The 16,731-nt window shown below is 41.4% G+C and overlaps 1 protein-coding gene across 4 annotated transcripts in view; it reads right to left on the bottom strand.

The window, feature by feature from the left end:
- Positions 1-13,897, bottom strand: part of LOC126355213 (peritrophin-1-like) — an 84,688-nt gene extending 70,791 nt beyond the window's left edge. Inside the window, exons 1-2 of one of the 4 annotated variants that reach the window (XM_050005461.1) lie at positions 13,788-13,897; positions 12,173-12,524 (exon numbers count right to left, since the gene is read on the bottom strand). In XM_050005461.1, coding sequence (XP_049861418.1) covers positions 12,301-12,524; positions 13,788-13,794 — 231 coding nt within the window. In that variant the 5' untranslated portion in view covers positions 13,795-13,897 and the 3' untranslated portion in view covers positions 12,173-12,300. Of the gene's footprint in view, positions 1-12,172; positions 12,525-13,787 lie in introns of those variants that run through there. The other 3 variants (XM_050005464.1, XM_050005467.1, XM_050005470.1) reach the window with 3 other exon arrangements.
- Between the last annotated feature and the right edge of the window lie 2,834 nt (positions 13,898-16,731).

The raw sequence follows: 16,731 nt of genomic DNA, 5'->3' as shown, positions 1-16,731 counted from the left end.
CATAAACCGTTTTCTGTGTTTAGTTATTACTTGTCTCAAGAACTGTTCTCAAGCTCACTGCTTAAAATTTCTGCCATTGCTGTTGCGCGGTCCTCCTTCTGTAAATAAATATTTGCCTTAAAAGCAAAACAATTGAAACACAGAAACATTGTTAAAGTGCTAAGAGTGTAAGTAGGCTGTTTAAGTATTTTTATTGGTAACGCCAACACCACGTAGCCCTCTGTATGAAAAATCACTGGCTGTGCCGTGTGCAGTCTGTGGCTGGTTTGCATTGTTGTCTGCCATTGTAGTGTTGGGCAGCGGCAGCTGGATGCTAACAGCGGGTAGCATTGCACAGTTGGAGGTGAGCCGCCAGCAGTGGTGGACGTGGGGAGAGAGATGGCGGAGTTTTGTAATTTGTAATAATTGGTGTTATGAACTGCTATATATATTATGACTAGTAAGGTAAATACATTGTTTGTTCTCTATTAAAATCTTTCATTTGCTAACTATGCCTATCAGTAGTTAGTGCCTTCAGTAGTTTGAATCTTTTATTTAGCTGGCAGTAGTGGCGCTCGCTGTATTGCAGTAGCTTGAGTAACGAAGATTTTTGTGAGGTAAGTGATTTGTGAAACGTATAGGTTAATGCTAGTCAGGGCCATTCTTTCGTAGAGATTTTTGGAAGTCAGATTGCGTTGCGCTAAAGATATTGTGTGTCAGTTTAAGCACAGTCGTGTACAAATTTTTCTAAGGGGACGTTTCAAGAGTTCAAATGTTTGTGCACTGCTCATCTTTTAATATGTTAATAAATTTTGTTGTATGATCTGAATAGTCACTTTCGCTGGCACATTCACGCATAAATTAGCTATGTCTATAAACACTTACGCCGTAGTCAAATGTGCTGTCTACTCAGTTACTTTCATTTGTAGTAGATTAAAAAGTAACACTGTTCCAAACGACAAGGCATGCCCACATACTCGTAATCCGGGAAAACATCACAAAACGAGGTTGGACGTCACTGTCCCATCCACCGTATCACTTAGACCCTCTGTCCTCAGACTTTCACCTGTTTGGGTCTCTTATCGGTGCTCTATGAGGAACACATAAAAAAAGTTGAGAACGTGATTCATGTAATGAAAGCGTGATTACGTGTAGAGAACATGAGTTTCACCAGCAGGAAGTACATGCTGTAATATCACTGGAAAAGGACTCACAACATTCTCTATGCCTCTCTCTCCAAAGACACAGACGATGCCAGCAAATCTAGATCAATTTCGTAACTGAAAGCGATCTGACCTTTTCTTTTGTTAACTAGTCTGCCATTATCAGATATCTGCGATTAACAATAATACATATGAATGCAACGGCATTTTAAACATTACGATAAGAGAAGAAATGTATGTAAAGTGCATATACGGTATAGTTTTATCAACCAAGGAAAATAAGAACACTTACGTAATTCGAGAAGTTATCCTATCTCTTCTCTGTATTACGAGGCCGTGCCGGAACGTAACGCCTCCGAATATTTTATGACAAAACCCTTACAGCTCTTTAAATAAAGCAAACGTTATTAACATCTTACGTCTTTATTATTCATGTCTAAATATTTCCAGCCCCATGCCGCCTAGCGGCTCCGAATTGTAGCGTGATTCGTAGTGATGTGTAACATAATTATGTCTGTGAGTGAGAAACAGCATGCTGTAATCGAGATTCGAATTTTAAGAGTTCATCCACAGATGGGGCTTTCTCTGCTTCAGTAAGACAATGCCGGACCACACACGAGGGCTGCGACATCAGCAACAATCCAACACATTGGGTTGGCTGTCATCGCTTGTCCTACGTACAGTCCCCACTTGGCCGCTTCTGATTTTCATCTGTTTCCAAAACTTAAAATAACCATCGAGGACTTCACTTCGCTAGTGATGAAGGGATACAAGTAGAGGTGATACTGTGGCTCTATCTGTGTCAACAAAGTCAAACTTTCTACACCGACGGTATCAAGAAAGTGGCCTCTCGTTGAGAGAAACATGTTCGTAACCACAGTGACTAAGCTGAAAAATAAATATGTAGATTTGAAGAAAATGATGTAGGATGTTTCTTTCATTTAAGAAACATTAAACATAAAAAATGCGGAGGCATTACTTTCCAGTGCACCCACGTGTAATACAAAAAAATTGTATTTTTGCAGGACTGTATCTATAGAGAACCAACAAAATATTTTATTCATATAGTTTTCCTAATCCCTATTCAGAGGCTACGTGGTTCACAACTGTATAATTTATATGGGACAAATAAGGCAGAAAAAATGTCAGAAGGTTAACAATGATAAAAAATAGTAATAGAAATTCAAGGAATGCAAAAGCTGACAATCTCAGTGAAAGAACCTATAACTATTTCTGAAATTTGTAAGAATTAATAGGATGGATTTACTTATCTGAATTAAGCAAGTTCAGGTATTTTTCATATAACTAATTGATTGTTGTACATTTTGTTACACGAACCACATGAATCCGGACGAGATATAGAGAAACGAAATTCCGATGGAATGATTAAAAATCGAAAACAATATCCTTCGGATACTGAACGCAGGTTCAAAAATTTCAACTCATATCTTGCTCTTTGCAGCAGCAAATGCAGCACTGAGACTTCACTGTAAAAGCTCTAAATTAGCAGCAGTAACTAACTGATTCTTGTACATTTTGTTACACGAACCACATGGATCCGGACGAGATGTAGAGAAACGAAATTCCGATGGAATGATTAAAAATCGAAAACAATATCCTTCGGATACTGAACGCAGGTTGAAAAATTTCAACTCATATCTTGCTCTTTGCAGCAGCAAATTCAGCACTGAGACTCCACTGTAAAAGCTCTAAATTAGCAGCAGTAACATCGGCCACAATTTAGTTACCTGTAGTCAAGTGGTTCATTGTATTTTGTTGCTTCAATGAATTTTCGCAGTTTCAATTGTGAACGTGATGTGTACGTTCCACTGTTGAAAATAACTCTAAAAGATTATTTCTGTAATTTGTTGAGTAACTGTTTTACTCATTTTGTATTTAAGTAAAGTTCAAATGAATTCAAGTGACATAGGTTGTTAATTTTAATTTAGAGTGGTTATCATCGATTTTTACAGTTCTAATACGACTCACGCCCCGTCCACACTGCCTTACTTCCGCCAGTATATCGTCTCCTACTTTCCAGACTTCACAGAAGCTCTCCTGCCAACCTTGCAGAACTAGCAGTCCTGGAAGAAAGGGTACTGCGGAGATGTGGCTTAGCTACAGCCTGGGGTATGTTTCCAGAATGAGATTCTCACTCTGCAGCGGAGTGTGCGCTGATATGAAACTTCCTGGCAGATTAAAACTGTCTGAAGAACCGAGACTCGAACTCGGGACCTTTGCTTTTCGTGAGCAAGTGCTCTACCATCTGAGCTACCGAAGCACGAGTCACGCCCCGTCCTCATAGCCTTACTTCCGCCAGTACCTCGTCTCCTACTTTCCGAACTTCACAGAAGTTCTCCTACGAACGTTGCAGAACTAGCACTCCTGGAAGTAAGGATACTGCGGAGACATGGCTTAGCGCTGCAGAGTGAAAATCTCATTCTGGTAACAGTCCCCAGGATGAATCTCATTCAAGTTAACCCCAGTGTACTAATCAAAGGGAACTGAGTGGCGCACATTTAGAAATCCATATATTACGCCACAATGTTGTCCTGAACATGAGGGACAGCTAAGTTCCGCGCTCTGGCTCTAGACGTCGGACCTGTCGGTCGCGACCGAATACCATGTCATCTTCGCATAATGACGTGATTAGATGTGGTGTGGACGGGCACGCAATCAGGACACCCCTCTTCCCGTCTTTGTCAAGGTTTCTTGACTTCGGAACCGTTCGAGTAGCTCCTGAGTTGGCCTCACGAAGATGAGTGAATCCCGTATTAGTCCTCACCAACAAAAAAAGCCTTGGAAGTACCAGTGATCAATTCTAGGGCCTACACATCTCAGTCAGCCACGTTGACCACACAGTCAAACAATCGGACAGACGTGAGGGACAACTTGCAAAATATTCACGAAAGTTGTCTGTGGTTCGGTTCAATAACGAGCCGACGGCTGACAATGAAAATTGAAGGAATTGATACATGGCGGTCACTGATTCAGGGGCCAAGATGACGCTGATCTCGACCATCCTATTTAGATGAATTCCTGAAGGTAGATTCAACATCACCTGTCAGCCGGCGCAGAATATTAGGTGTCGTGGCTACGTGAGATAGGGCTGTAAAACTATAGACCTATCTAAAACTATGTCATGCTGTCATTATTGTCGACAGCTTGGTGGCTGACGGCATAACAGGTGTTAATTTCCTAGCAGAGATAAACTCTATGGCATTTTCTGGAGGAACTTTTGTGTTACAGTTTAATGGTTATAGTGTGGAGGTAAATTTATTAGCTTCAGCTGATAGCCATAGACAGTTATAAGTGCAGCTGGTTGTGCCAGATCTGGACCCATGCCTCTTACAATCTCAAATGCTTACAGTATTATTGAACTAAATAGTAGTCATTGAAGATAAACTATATGAAAGAAGTCATATTAATGACCAACCGATAGTCGATCTGCAGAATGTCCTGCCACATTTCAGAGACATGTTTGAGGAAAACCCATGAACAATTAATTGTTATGTGTGTGAAATAGAAGTGGTTCACCAACTGCTCATTCGTGGGCAAAAAGACTGGCCATTGCACAAGAGATAAATCAGATCTCACTCTGGGAAGTCGTCGAACCATCTGAAAGCATTATTGTTCCAACAAAACTACTACAACTTTCCGCAATCATTTATGAACAGGCCGGCCGCTGTGTCCGAGTGGTTCTAGGTGCTTCAGTATGGAACTGTGCGACCGCAGGTTCGAATCCTGCCTCGGGCATGGATGTGTATGATGTCCTTAGGTTAGTTAGGTTTAAGTAGTTCGAAGTTCTATGGGACTGGTGACCTCAGATGTTCCTTAGTGCTCAGAGCCATTTGAACAATTTATGGACTTCTACCACAAACAAAGACTGGAGTCAGTTACGTTGTAGCATTACGTAATGCATACAGTAAATATTTCCAACGAGTTTCTAAGGAACAATTGGATAATAATACCCAGTTGTTCCTTTCTAAGAGTCATCCACAAGCAAAGCCAGTTAGGCAGTGTTTCTGTAGGCTGTCTCGATTTGTGTGCAGGTACGTATCAAAGACTGTACAAAACAAGGTGAATAGAATATCTGGAATCAGAATGAGCCGTGGCGCCATTGATTTAGTACTGTTCTGTCTGGCACCACCAGCTCAAATGTAGTATCGACTTACTCTCTTGGGGCCCCTCGGCCTATATCTATGAGGAAAAGTTGGTATCTGTGCGTTGTGTCCTTACAAAGTCTTTGCTTGTCGATATATGTACGAGGTTCGCTGGCCCGGGAGGGAGGCACAAAGTTTGGGAATTGGCGGTAGCGTCGCGACAAGAAGTCATCACGAGGTCCTAGCGGCCGAAGCCACGTCCTGCGCAAGGAGGGCCTGCGCAGGGCGAAGATACCGGAGTACTTCACAGGGATCGGCGTCGACGAGAAGCAGAAGGCCGCCATCCCGTTGGTTGGTTGGCAACCTCGTGTCGGACGACCGCTCGTGGCCAGGCTGCTTTCTTCCACCTGGCTTTCATCGGCAGACTCTGTAACCGCCGGGACGCACCGTGGATCCATGGAAGACAGACTGTGTCCAGCGCGGTAGTGAAGACAACTGTTGCAGCCGATAACGAGTGGGCTGCACGTCCGGCCGTCTTATAATCATTGTCATATTATTTGCTGTTTTGCAATACAGCACTTCAAATTTCCTCTGCAAAAATTGAAATATTATTCAACTTGAGGTTTAAGGTCAAAAGAATTTTGCAAATTTGTTCATTTTGTTAAGGAAAATTTTATGGTTAAATGCTTCGATTATCTGTAAAACGCAGTTTATATGTTCTTAAATAAACAGGTTGTGTGAAAAGAAAGTTATATTGGTGGGTCATACCTCCCACGTTTTCCTTGATTCCAGCAAGTACCACGTACCATTGGGGTCCATGGTGCGGCTGTTTACGAACCAATATGGATAGAATATCTGAAATGAGACTAGTGATTTGGCAAATACAATAACAATTTTCACTTGAAGTCAGTTGTTGTTTGATGGTTTCGAAAACCCGTTACAAAGCTGAAAAGACATATACAATACCATGTGGATAAAGTCAAATGAACATTGATAAACTCACTCGTGAAACCACATCAAAGAAGATCGTATTTCGATTACAAAATGTCACTCTAACCCACAATGTAACGCTGTCACACAGATCTGGTTCATAATCATCTTAAATCTTCTCTTATAATCAACAAAATAAGGATTAGGAATTTATACGGACTCGTTGATATGAAATTAGCCAACACGTTTGTAATGACAAAGCTTCCCTGACTGAAGAAAAATAAAAGGACTATGTATATATGAGGATGCGGAACCATATTGTAAATTAACAGTCACTCGAGACATGAGTGGTGTCTTGCATTGTAAATAAATGTCTGCCAGCGAAATAATCGAATATGACTCATTTTCTAGTGTATATTTATTTTTCGTCTTTGTGTTAGCAAATAAGATGTTTTCCATCTGTAAATACAAGAAGGATTAATTTGTGGAATGCACAGGTTTCTTAAAACACAAAAGCTTTCTTCACAGGGAATCTGTGTAGCAGACTTAGGAGATTGAGCGTACTGATAGCTGTATTCCTTTGTAGTTGTCATATGCACATATGTTGTCAAGGTTGTTTTGAGTACGCTATAGAACTTTTACTGGGAAGCCACTACTCATTCACCATCCAATCTCTCCCTTTGAGATTTCCATAGTTTTAGAGTGGTGAAGAAAGACCTGTGTGGTAGCCAGTTTGCTTCCGACTAAGAGGTGCGCTGTGGGTATAGTTGTGGTTCTGTGTCCAGTCGGTAACATTTTTCCATGAGGGCACTGACCATTTTGTCTCACAGTTATGGTGATTAATTTTCAAATAGCAAACACTTAATTTATTTTTTTCTGTCTGTTTCGTTTTCATTTGATTGGCTCTTATACACTGAAGAGCGAAAGAAACTGGAACACCTGCTTAATATCGTGTAGGGGCCCCGTGCAACACGACGTGTCATGGACTTGACTGATGTCTGAAGTAGTGCTGGAGGAAACTCACAACACGTATCCTGCAGGGCTGTCCATAGATTCCTAAGAGTACGAGAGGGTGTAGATCTCTTCTGAACAACACGTAATAATGCATCCCATATATTCTCAATAATCTTCATGTTTGGGGAGTTTGGTGACCAGCGGAAGTGTTTCAACTCAGAAGAGTATTCCTGGAGCCACTCTGTAGGAATTCTGCACGTGTGGGTTGCCCAAATCTATCGGAATGCACAACTGGCATGAGTGTACACGTCCATCCACGCGATGCAATTTGAAATGAGACTCGTCTGGCCGGACGACATGTTTCCACTTATCAACAGTCCAATGTCGGTGTTCACGGGCCCAAGGTAGGACTAAGGCTTTGTATTGTACAGTCGTCAAGTGTACACGAGTGGGATTTCGGCACCGAAAACCCTTATCAATGATGCTTCGTTGAATGGTTCGCAAGGTGATATTTGTTGACGGCCCAGCATAGAAATCTGCAGCAATTTTTGCGGAAGGATTACGCTTCTGTCACGTTGAATGATTCTCTTCAGTTGCCATTTGACCCGTTCTTGCAGGATCATCTACGGGCAGCAGCGATGTCGGTGACTGGATGTTTTGCCGGATTCGTGATATTCACGGTACACTCGTGAATTGTTGTACTGGAAAATCGCCATTTCATCGCTACCTCGGAGATGCTGTACCCCATCGCTTGTGCGGCGACTATAACACCACGTTCAAATTCACTTAAATCTTGATAACCAACCATTGTAGCAGCAGTAACCGATCTAACAACAACTCCACGCACATATATATACATACGCTTTGCCGACCACAGCGCGCCGGCTGGAGTGGCCGAGCGGTTCTAGGCGCTACAGTCTGGAACCGCGCGATCGCTACGGTCGTAGGTTCGAATCCTGCCTCGGGCATGGATGTGCGTGATGTCCTTAGGTTAGTTAGGTTTAAGTAGTTCTAAGTTCTAGGGGACTGATGACCACAGAAGTTAAGTCTCATAGCGCTCAGAGCCATTTGAACCATTTTTGACCGCAGCGCCGTAATATGCCTGTTTATATATCTCTGTATTTGAATACACATGCCTATACCAATTTCTTTGGCGCTTCAGTGTAAAAGGAGATGATGATGTTATCATCAAGGGCGACTGGAATGCAGTAGTAAGGGATGTAATAGATGAGAGAGTCATGGCACAATGAGCTTGGTAGTTATAAAAAGTGGCAACTGGCTAAAACAGTGTTCACAAATTACACGTGGAAGAAGAGTCCTCGGAGAAGGCTTAGAGATACAGATAGATACCTGAGTGATTACACTATGGTCAGGAAGAGATTTCTAGATCAGATGTTCTACTGTAATGTTTACCCGGCATCAGATATAGATTTGGATCACAATTTCGCAACGATGAGGAGTAGGCTTACCCACCCGGAAGAATCATTGTCTAGAGTAGTGGGATACTGAAATACGGAGGAATGAAGAGATTCGTTTGAAGTTATTTGAGTCTATAGTTCTGCGGTTATGTACCACAGTAGGCAGTTCACCCGATGTGGATTGGGCACCTCAAAAAACGATACTTACAGAAGTGGGGCAGACAAACATAAGTACAAGAAAGGAAACTGTGAAAAAACTTTGGGTGACAGATGAAGTACTTCAACTGATCTACGAAAGAAGGAAGTACGAACATACCAAGAAAGTTAAGGGGTACAGAAATATAAGACACTTAGGAATGACGATAAAATTTCCTAGGGTTGACTGGTTGAACATGGCAAGTAAGAAACTTGCTGAAACGTTGCTGGTAAACAACACATTGACTTTGCTGTCAGCCCGAGAAGATTTTATCATCGAGATTCAACGAGAAAGCTTGCATTCTCACTTAGGAATGACATACAGTGTAAGGAAAGTAATGCGAAATAACAGTAGAAATCGGTAAAGAAATAGTTATAAAAACGAGGACGTCAAGATTGAAAGTGGGATGGAAATATCACTGCTAAGCACAGAGGAGGGAATGGAAACTTAGAAAGACCACACTGAAGGCCTCTATAAGAGGGAGGAATAGGCTGATGACTTTACCATGGAAGAAATGGGCATCGATATGGAAGACAGGTCTGTGCCAGAATTTAACCGATCTCTCGAAGTCGTGAGATCAAGTGAGACAGAAGAAACCAATAACATTCATCGGAATCTTTTAAGGTCGTTGGGCGAAGTGTCAACCAGGCGACCATTTAATTTGGTGTGTAAGATCTATGAGTCTGGAGGCATAATATCAGACTTTTGGCAAAAAATCTTCCAAGCAGTCACAAACATAGCAAGGAGACGTTTTTACGGGCCGCTTAAAGGCACATACATTCAAGGCACGGACAAGAATAACGGAAAGGAAACTGACGATCTGTTATGTGACGATCGGTTTGGCTTTCGGAAATGTGAGGACACCAGAAATTAGATCTGAGGATGTAACTGATAGTCAAAGCAAGACTTGGAAAAGGAGGTAGTTATTGTTGACCTGCAAAAAGCGTTCGACAAAGTAAAATGGTGCAAGATGTTTCAGATTCTAAGAAAAATAGGATTAAGCTCTACGGACGGACAGATTGTATTCATCACTAGCTTGGCACCCACTGATATGCTCTGGTACACTGCGTGGTCTGCACAGACTTTTTTAATCGAATTTTTGTGTTGTTCACAAGTCGCATCGCATTCTAAACTTTTCGTGAAAAAAAGGCCGTAGTAGCATGGTCTTACCGAATGTGCTTCTGACGAGACTGCGATTCTGGTAGTAGGAGTCCATGTTAACCATACTTTTTGGGTTCATGTGGTCACATTTCAATAGAAACTGTTACCCTCTAACATATATGTCTTTTATTTAACTGTGAAGTGAAGTACAAATTTTCATAGATTTAGCTTTAAACATTTTTTAATATAACTAAATACTTTCATAAAAATTTTCGCTCCTGATTTTATTCCCATATGGGTTGGATTTCCAAAAACTGTGAAACACATATCTTTTAATTTCTAACTGAGAATCCAAACAAAAATTTTCATGGATTTAGATTTGAAAATGTTTTCATAATAAAATAATTTCATTAATCTTCTCATCCCCTATTTCACTTCCTGTAGCGATTGAGCCCCACAGAATACATGAGCACCTGTCTTTTATTTCCAGCTCAGAAGTCAAATACGAACTTTACTTGAAAAATGCGTTTGCAGTGAAATATCTTTCATGAAACAGTCCACCCCCTTAGTGGCTGAATTTCCAAAAACTCTAAACAAGTATTCTTTTAACTTTCTAAGCGAGAAGCAAAACTGAAATTATCATACATTTAGCTTTAAGAATGGTTTCATAAAGAATTATATTCATTAAAAATTCATCCACTATGTGAACCCCTTTGGGGTTGAGTTTCTGCTTTTTTCTCCTCTGTCCATCTCGACCTCACCCTCTAAGTCAATCTCCTCCTCTCCCCTACATCCTCCTAACACCCTACCTCTGTCCATCGCCTTCTCCCCATTCCCTCCTCCATTTCTTCCTCGTCCTTTCTCTACCTACCTACTCCTCCCCCTCTCTACCTCCTCATCCGCCTTCCTCCGTCCGTCTCCACCTGTTTCCTTTCTCTGTCTATTTCCTCCCAGCGCCTGTCTCTGCAATTTCCTCCTCCTCCATATCTGTGTCCCTTTCCTCCTTCTCATATCTCTGTCCATCTCCTGTTCTTCCCTTTCTGTCCATTTACCCCTCCCCTTCTCTCCATCTATCTTCTCCTACTCATACCTGGGCCCATACTGTCCTTCCTGCTCTCTGTCTCTAAATTTCCTCCTACCCTCTTCGATCTCACCCTTACACCACCAGCAGGTTACTGTTTAAACCGCACAGATAGTAAGTAGTATGTTCACCATGTTTGGTTGAAACCGATCCAGGGATTTAGGAGGAAACTTTTATCTGTGACTGTGAGCACGTACACACATGTGACATGTAGTTCACATACATTTAACACGTTTCACACGTATTTGTACACGTAGTTCCGTTGCACCTCCAGCGAATTTCAACCTGCATTTTCGTTTCATGCAGCTTCTTGTGTATGACGTCATGTCTCCAGAGCTATGTATCATACAATGATATAATTCTGTAGGTACTTTCCGAAGCATATGTGTATACAGTCTGCGAAATGTGTGGCGAACAGATTTAATACGAAAAGAGTTTTACACTTGAAAGTCATACATAATGCGTCGGTTTTGACGCATCGTAGTGTTTATGAAGTCCTCTTTCCTGAACTAAGTGTAGTTCTATGACACAGTTTTGAAGTTACATACAGTGAATGCTGTCCGCAAAATGTGTAGTGAATACAGTTAGCAGTAAAAAAGTAGAACATTAAAACATGACGCTCGATGCATGTTGAGCAAATGTAGTAAGTGATAAATTTTTTTGCCTCAATCATTTTGTAGTAGTTGTCGGCCAGAAAAGTGCCCTAAATGTCCGAAACGTCTTGTAAATATTGTTACAAGTCACTAAAAGCTTTCATTGTGAAATACTGGATGAATAAAGTCTGGTTTTCACGGGTTGTGGGCTACGCTTCTTTCTCGCACCAACCATAAGGGGTGTAATAGGTGGTTCCAACTATCACGGTGATTTATTTCCACACTGTGATACATGTACCAAGTTTTCTTTAAAACTGTCCAGTAGTTTAGAAGGAGATGTGGAACACACACACACACACGACTTTGCACTGGGCGAGAAAGAGAAACATATCTGGCTTCATCCTTACGCAAGGAACGAATACCGCGATTTGGACAAACCACACAAAATAGGTATAGGGGAGAGCTACTTCAACCGTCATCCTTCTGGATGAGAGCAAAGTAATTCATCGCCTTCTTCGGTGAAGGTCGTAACAGGCTTTTTAACTCCCATCACTACCTTGTTTCAGTCCCCCTCAACTGTTTACGAGATTTTTGAATACATTGCACTGTAGTAGGATTTTGCAGTATTCTAATTTCATAATAACAACGAAGGAGTTTTGGTTTATTGCCATTTATTCAAAATCAACTGGTACATTATAGAATAATGTGAAACTTATTGGAACACATTTCCATTATCATGCCAAGTAATGTCAAATGAAAGACAGCCGATCATCCGGTCCCTTCTACTTTCTGGCCTGGGGCCAGTCGCAGGTGTTGATGTTGGAGTTCCAGACGGTGCCAGTGGGGCAAGCCATGTGGACGGACCTGCCGTTGCTGCACTCGTAGAAGCTGCTGCTGTCGTTCTCGTCAGGGAAGAAGACGGGCGTGGAGCCGTCGTACTGCGGGCAGTTGGGGGCCGCCGTCACCACGGCTGCCAGCACGCACACAGCCAGAAGAGAAGCCAGCACTGGAACAAAAAGAGTAGTCAGGTTTGGGCTGTCGTCATCATAGGATGCACAAATTTGCAAAGAGAAATCAGTCAGTCAAAGTAAAGATAAGCAACTACATGACTCTGAGTACGTAAACAAGTAGCTGTGCTCAAAATTGTGATACAGGGATTTCACAGCGGCGAACTTAAACGTATCACGATCCTATCAACAAGGCAATATTAACTGAGGCGATAGTCATGCAGTTTGCTATTCATCCTAGTATCCATCGAATTACATGACTACATTGCTTTCAGAAATACTGATTACCTAGCACGTGGTAATATGTCGTAATACTGTCTGAACTCCATAACTACAGTCAGAAGATGAGAGACAGCTTGGGAATATTACTTAAAGAGAAATTTTCCTTTAATGAGACTTCCAGCTCTATTTCCAATCTTTTACTGGCATGGTTGTCCCTATAAACAATTTGTTCTTTTTTTTAATTTGTGGCATGATGACTTTCTTATCTCTTTATTAATCTGTTTCACTAAATGTTAAAAATCGTGTGTATCATCCCGTTGAATCAATAATATTGTTTCTTACTTATACGTGTTTCAGCTTATTTGTGTTTTTTCTATGATTTGGTGCAACGATAATTGAACGTGAGCTCAACTACGTCACGGATTCTTCACGGATTCTACTATATTAGTCAATAACGTAAAAAATGTGAGGCATATTGTAAAATAATACATATATACAGCACGACACACCTATCTAAATTTCATTGTGCTACGTCGCGAGAGCAATCGTCCTGAATAGCAGGTCTCTACTGTTTGTTAGCATTTGTGAAAAACATTCATTTAACAGTATTGTGATCAGCGCCTTTGTCTTGGTAATCCATCGTAACCTATCATCATTCTAATGTAATAAATTGGAATAGTATCACATATAATCACACAAGAAGTCTAATGAGTCGCAGAATAGTTGCCATCGACGTACTCTTTTTTGTGTAATTTTACGAGACAAATATACGTCCAAGACACACTCAAAGGCTACAAAGCACTCACTTGTAATTTATTAATTGTTACCTATAGTGTTATTCGATCATTCTATCCAAGTAAGTATAAGTTGTCCATAGGCAACCGTCTCATAAATATTTCCTACACAGTTCATTTTGGATGTGCTCCTTCTACTAGCGAAAATAGAAGTCTTGCACACACTCAAGTGACAAATACATAAAAAGGAACTATCGTCAGAAGAATACTCTTTCCCACATACAATACAACAGAATTTCCACTTACTCTTCATGATGGATGGGATGCTACGATGTGGACACACTCGATGTTTCAACAGTCAGAAGATACCCAACAGATTACTGCTGAGGCTTTATATACAAATTGGAACAGATAATCTGCCTCATATCAATGTCGATGACAAAAAAGGCTGTCGTGTTACAGTACATTAAGGGCGTTTCCAATTACACGATTTACCTTTCAGAAACTGTCAGAGATAAAGCTGTCACCACGTCCGAAATCATAATTGTGATTACGTGTACTTTATTAAAAAATTCCTGGCAGCTACTTACAGCACATTTCGTCAGTCGCGTCAGTACAGGATCACAAAGCACTTCCCAGTTTTCCCGTTTCGTTCGTCTTAAGACATAATGTTTGTTGTAAGTCTGCAGGCTTTCGTGGCCGTTGTCACTGAAGATAAAATCATCTGGTTTATTTGGCCGCGTCACGTTTCTTCTAAAATGATCGACGTTTCAACCCCTCCGCTGGGATCTTCCTCAGGATTTTCTGGTGTCACTACTGCTATAACACTGTCAGAGCCGAGTGTCGCGTGCTCTTGTGAAGGGGGAGTTTTCACGCGTTCGCGCTGGAGAAGTGATAATATTGGTTAAAATTCATATGTCTACCATTACTGGCCCATAGGCTAATATTCCCGCACTGATGCTGAAGAAGAGGCATTGTTAGCTAATCTCCTGTTGATACCATTGGCGGCCCATCCTCACTGGATAGAAAGGCCTCTATTCCACACTCAACGCTGCAGAAGGGTTATTGGTTGAAATTCCTGCTACCGCTTTTGGTTGGTCGTCATCATTGGCTAGATTCGAAACGGTCAGAACAAGAGAGGGGGAATGTATACCCAAAATATTATTGTCCGCCGAGGTGACTTGCAGCGCGTTGTTTATGCCGCTCTTATTGATCTCATGAGAAATGAAAGCATCGTTGTAACAAAATCAGATAAGGGGAATGCTACTGTAGTTTTCAACGCTGTGGATTATCACAGGAAGATTGAACAAATACTAGCTAATCTTGTATATCGCAAGTTAAAAAGCCTTCCGACGAACAGGATCGTTCGGAAAGTGAAAAACCAGATATCAGACTCCAGGCTGGACAGCTCTATTACAAAGAATCTAACACCTCGAATACCTGTCTCATCCAGAATGTATGGACTACAGAAAATACATAGCGAATCGGTTCCTTTGAGGACTATAGTCAGTGGGATTAACTCGCCGAGTTATTTTTTGCACATCATTTATTTGGCGAACTGAGAAATCTAGTTCGTAAAACAAATAATTTTATAAAATATTCGAAACATTTTTTTAGAAATTACACACACACTGAAGATATCTGCAGGTGACATTCTTGTTAGCTTCGATGTGACATCATTATTTACTGATGTCCCAGTATCAGATACAATGGAGACCATAAGGGAGAATGTTGCTCCAGGCGTTTGTGACTTAATTGAATTATGTCTTCGTTCGAGATGTTTTCAATACAATGGTTAATTCTATGAACAGGCTGACGCCCTTGCTATGGGCTCACCCATTTCGCCAGTAGCAGTTGACGTTTTTATGGAACATTCTGAGCAAGAGGCATTAAGCAGTGCTCCTTTGAAGCCTTCTTGCTGGCTTCGCTATGTGGACGATACATTTGTTATGTGACCACACGGCGAAAAAGAACTTCAACCGTTCCACAGTTCCTTAAATGGAATTCTCTCCAAAATCAAATTTGCCTTAGAGGTTGAGAATGAGGTCGGCTGGTATACAGAAGATCTGATAACACTCCAGTACACAGGGAGTACAGAAAGCCAACTAACACAAACAGGTATTTAGATGCCACTTCGCACCATCATCCAGACAAGAAGCAAGCAGTACTCAACACCCTCTCTTCACGTGCCTTCCGTACCAGCGATGAGGACAACTTGTAATCGGAGTTGAACTTTTTTAAAGAGGACATTGAATTAAAATGGGTTTGATAGTAATTCAGTCGACAGGGTTTTTAGTTGGAATATTTATACCGCTAATAAGAATGACGAAGAACCGCCTTCTCACTCCGTCAGGTTACCGTTCGTTTCTTGGGTCATTGACCGCATAAGCATAATTTTAAAGAAAAATGGTATTCTGACATCTTTCCTTGGTCAAAACAGAATAAAACATTTTTTTCGACGGGAAACGGATGCACCTGATTGCCTCCACATTGCAGGCGTCTATCGAGTGGCATGTGGCTGCGGCGAAGTATACATAGGCGAAACGACAAGAACTGTTAAAGAACGCATAAGAAACACGAACGGCACATGCGGTTAAACAAAGTGCAAATTCGGCCGTAGTGGAGAACTGTGGCTCTGACTGAGATTTTAAAAACGTATTTGTACTGGCTAATGAAACAAACATTTATAGAAGAAAGCTCCGAGAAGCAGTTGAAATTTCTGATAATTCATCTAATTTCAATAGAGAGGACGACTATAGGCTTCCGGCATCGTGGCTCCCCGTCGTCAAGTAAGTAAATACGAGGCCGCGGTGTGTGAGCGGAATAAACAAAGCGCTGCAAGTCACCTGGGCAGACAATAATATTTTGGGAGAACATTCCCCCTCTCTTGCTCTGTCAGTTTCGAATCTAGTCAATGATGACGACCAACCAATAGCGGTCGCAGGAATTTCAACCAATAACCCTTCTCCAGCGTTAAGTGTAGAATAGTGCCTTTCTATTCAATGAAGATGGGCCGCCAATGGTATCAACAGGAAATTAGCTAACAACGCCTCTTCTTCTGCATCAGAGCTTGAGTTTTAGCCTATGACTATGGGCCACCAATGGTAGCCATATGAATTTTAACCAATACTGTCACTTCTCCAGCACGAACGCGTGAAAACTCCCCCTTTAGTGTTCTAGTGTTCTAGCAGTAGTGACACCAGAAGATCCTGAGGAAGATCCCAGCAGAGGGGTTGAAACGTCAATAATT

Source organism: Schistocerca gregaria, chromosome 3, assembly GCF_023897955.1.
Source record: "Schistocerca gregaria isolate iqSchGreg1 chromosome 3, iqSchGreg1.2, whole genome shotgun sequence".
Taxonomy (NCBI): domain Eukaryota; kingdom Metazoa; phylum Arthropoda; class Insecta; order Orthoptera; family Acrididae; genus Schistocerca; species Schistocerca gregaria.
The sequence above is the reverse complement of the archived record's forward strand: the minus strand, read 5'-3'. Positions and strand labels throughout refer to the sequence as shown.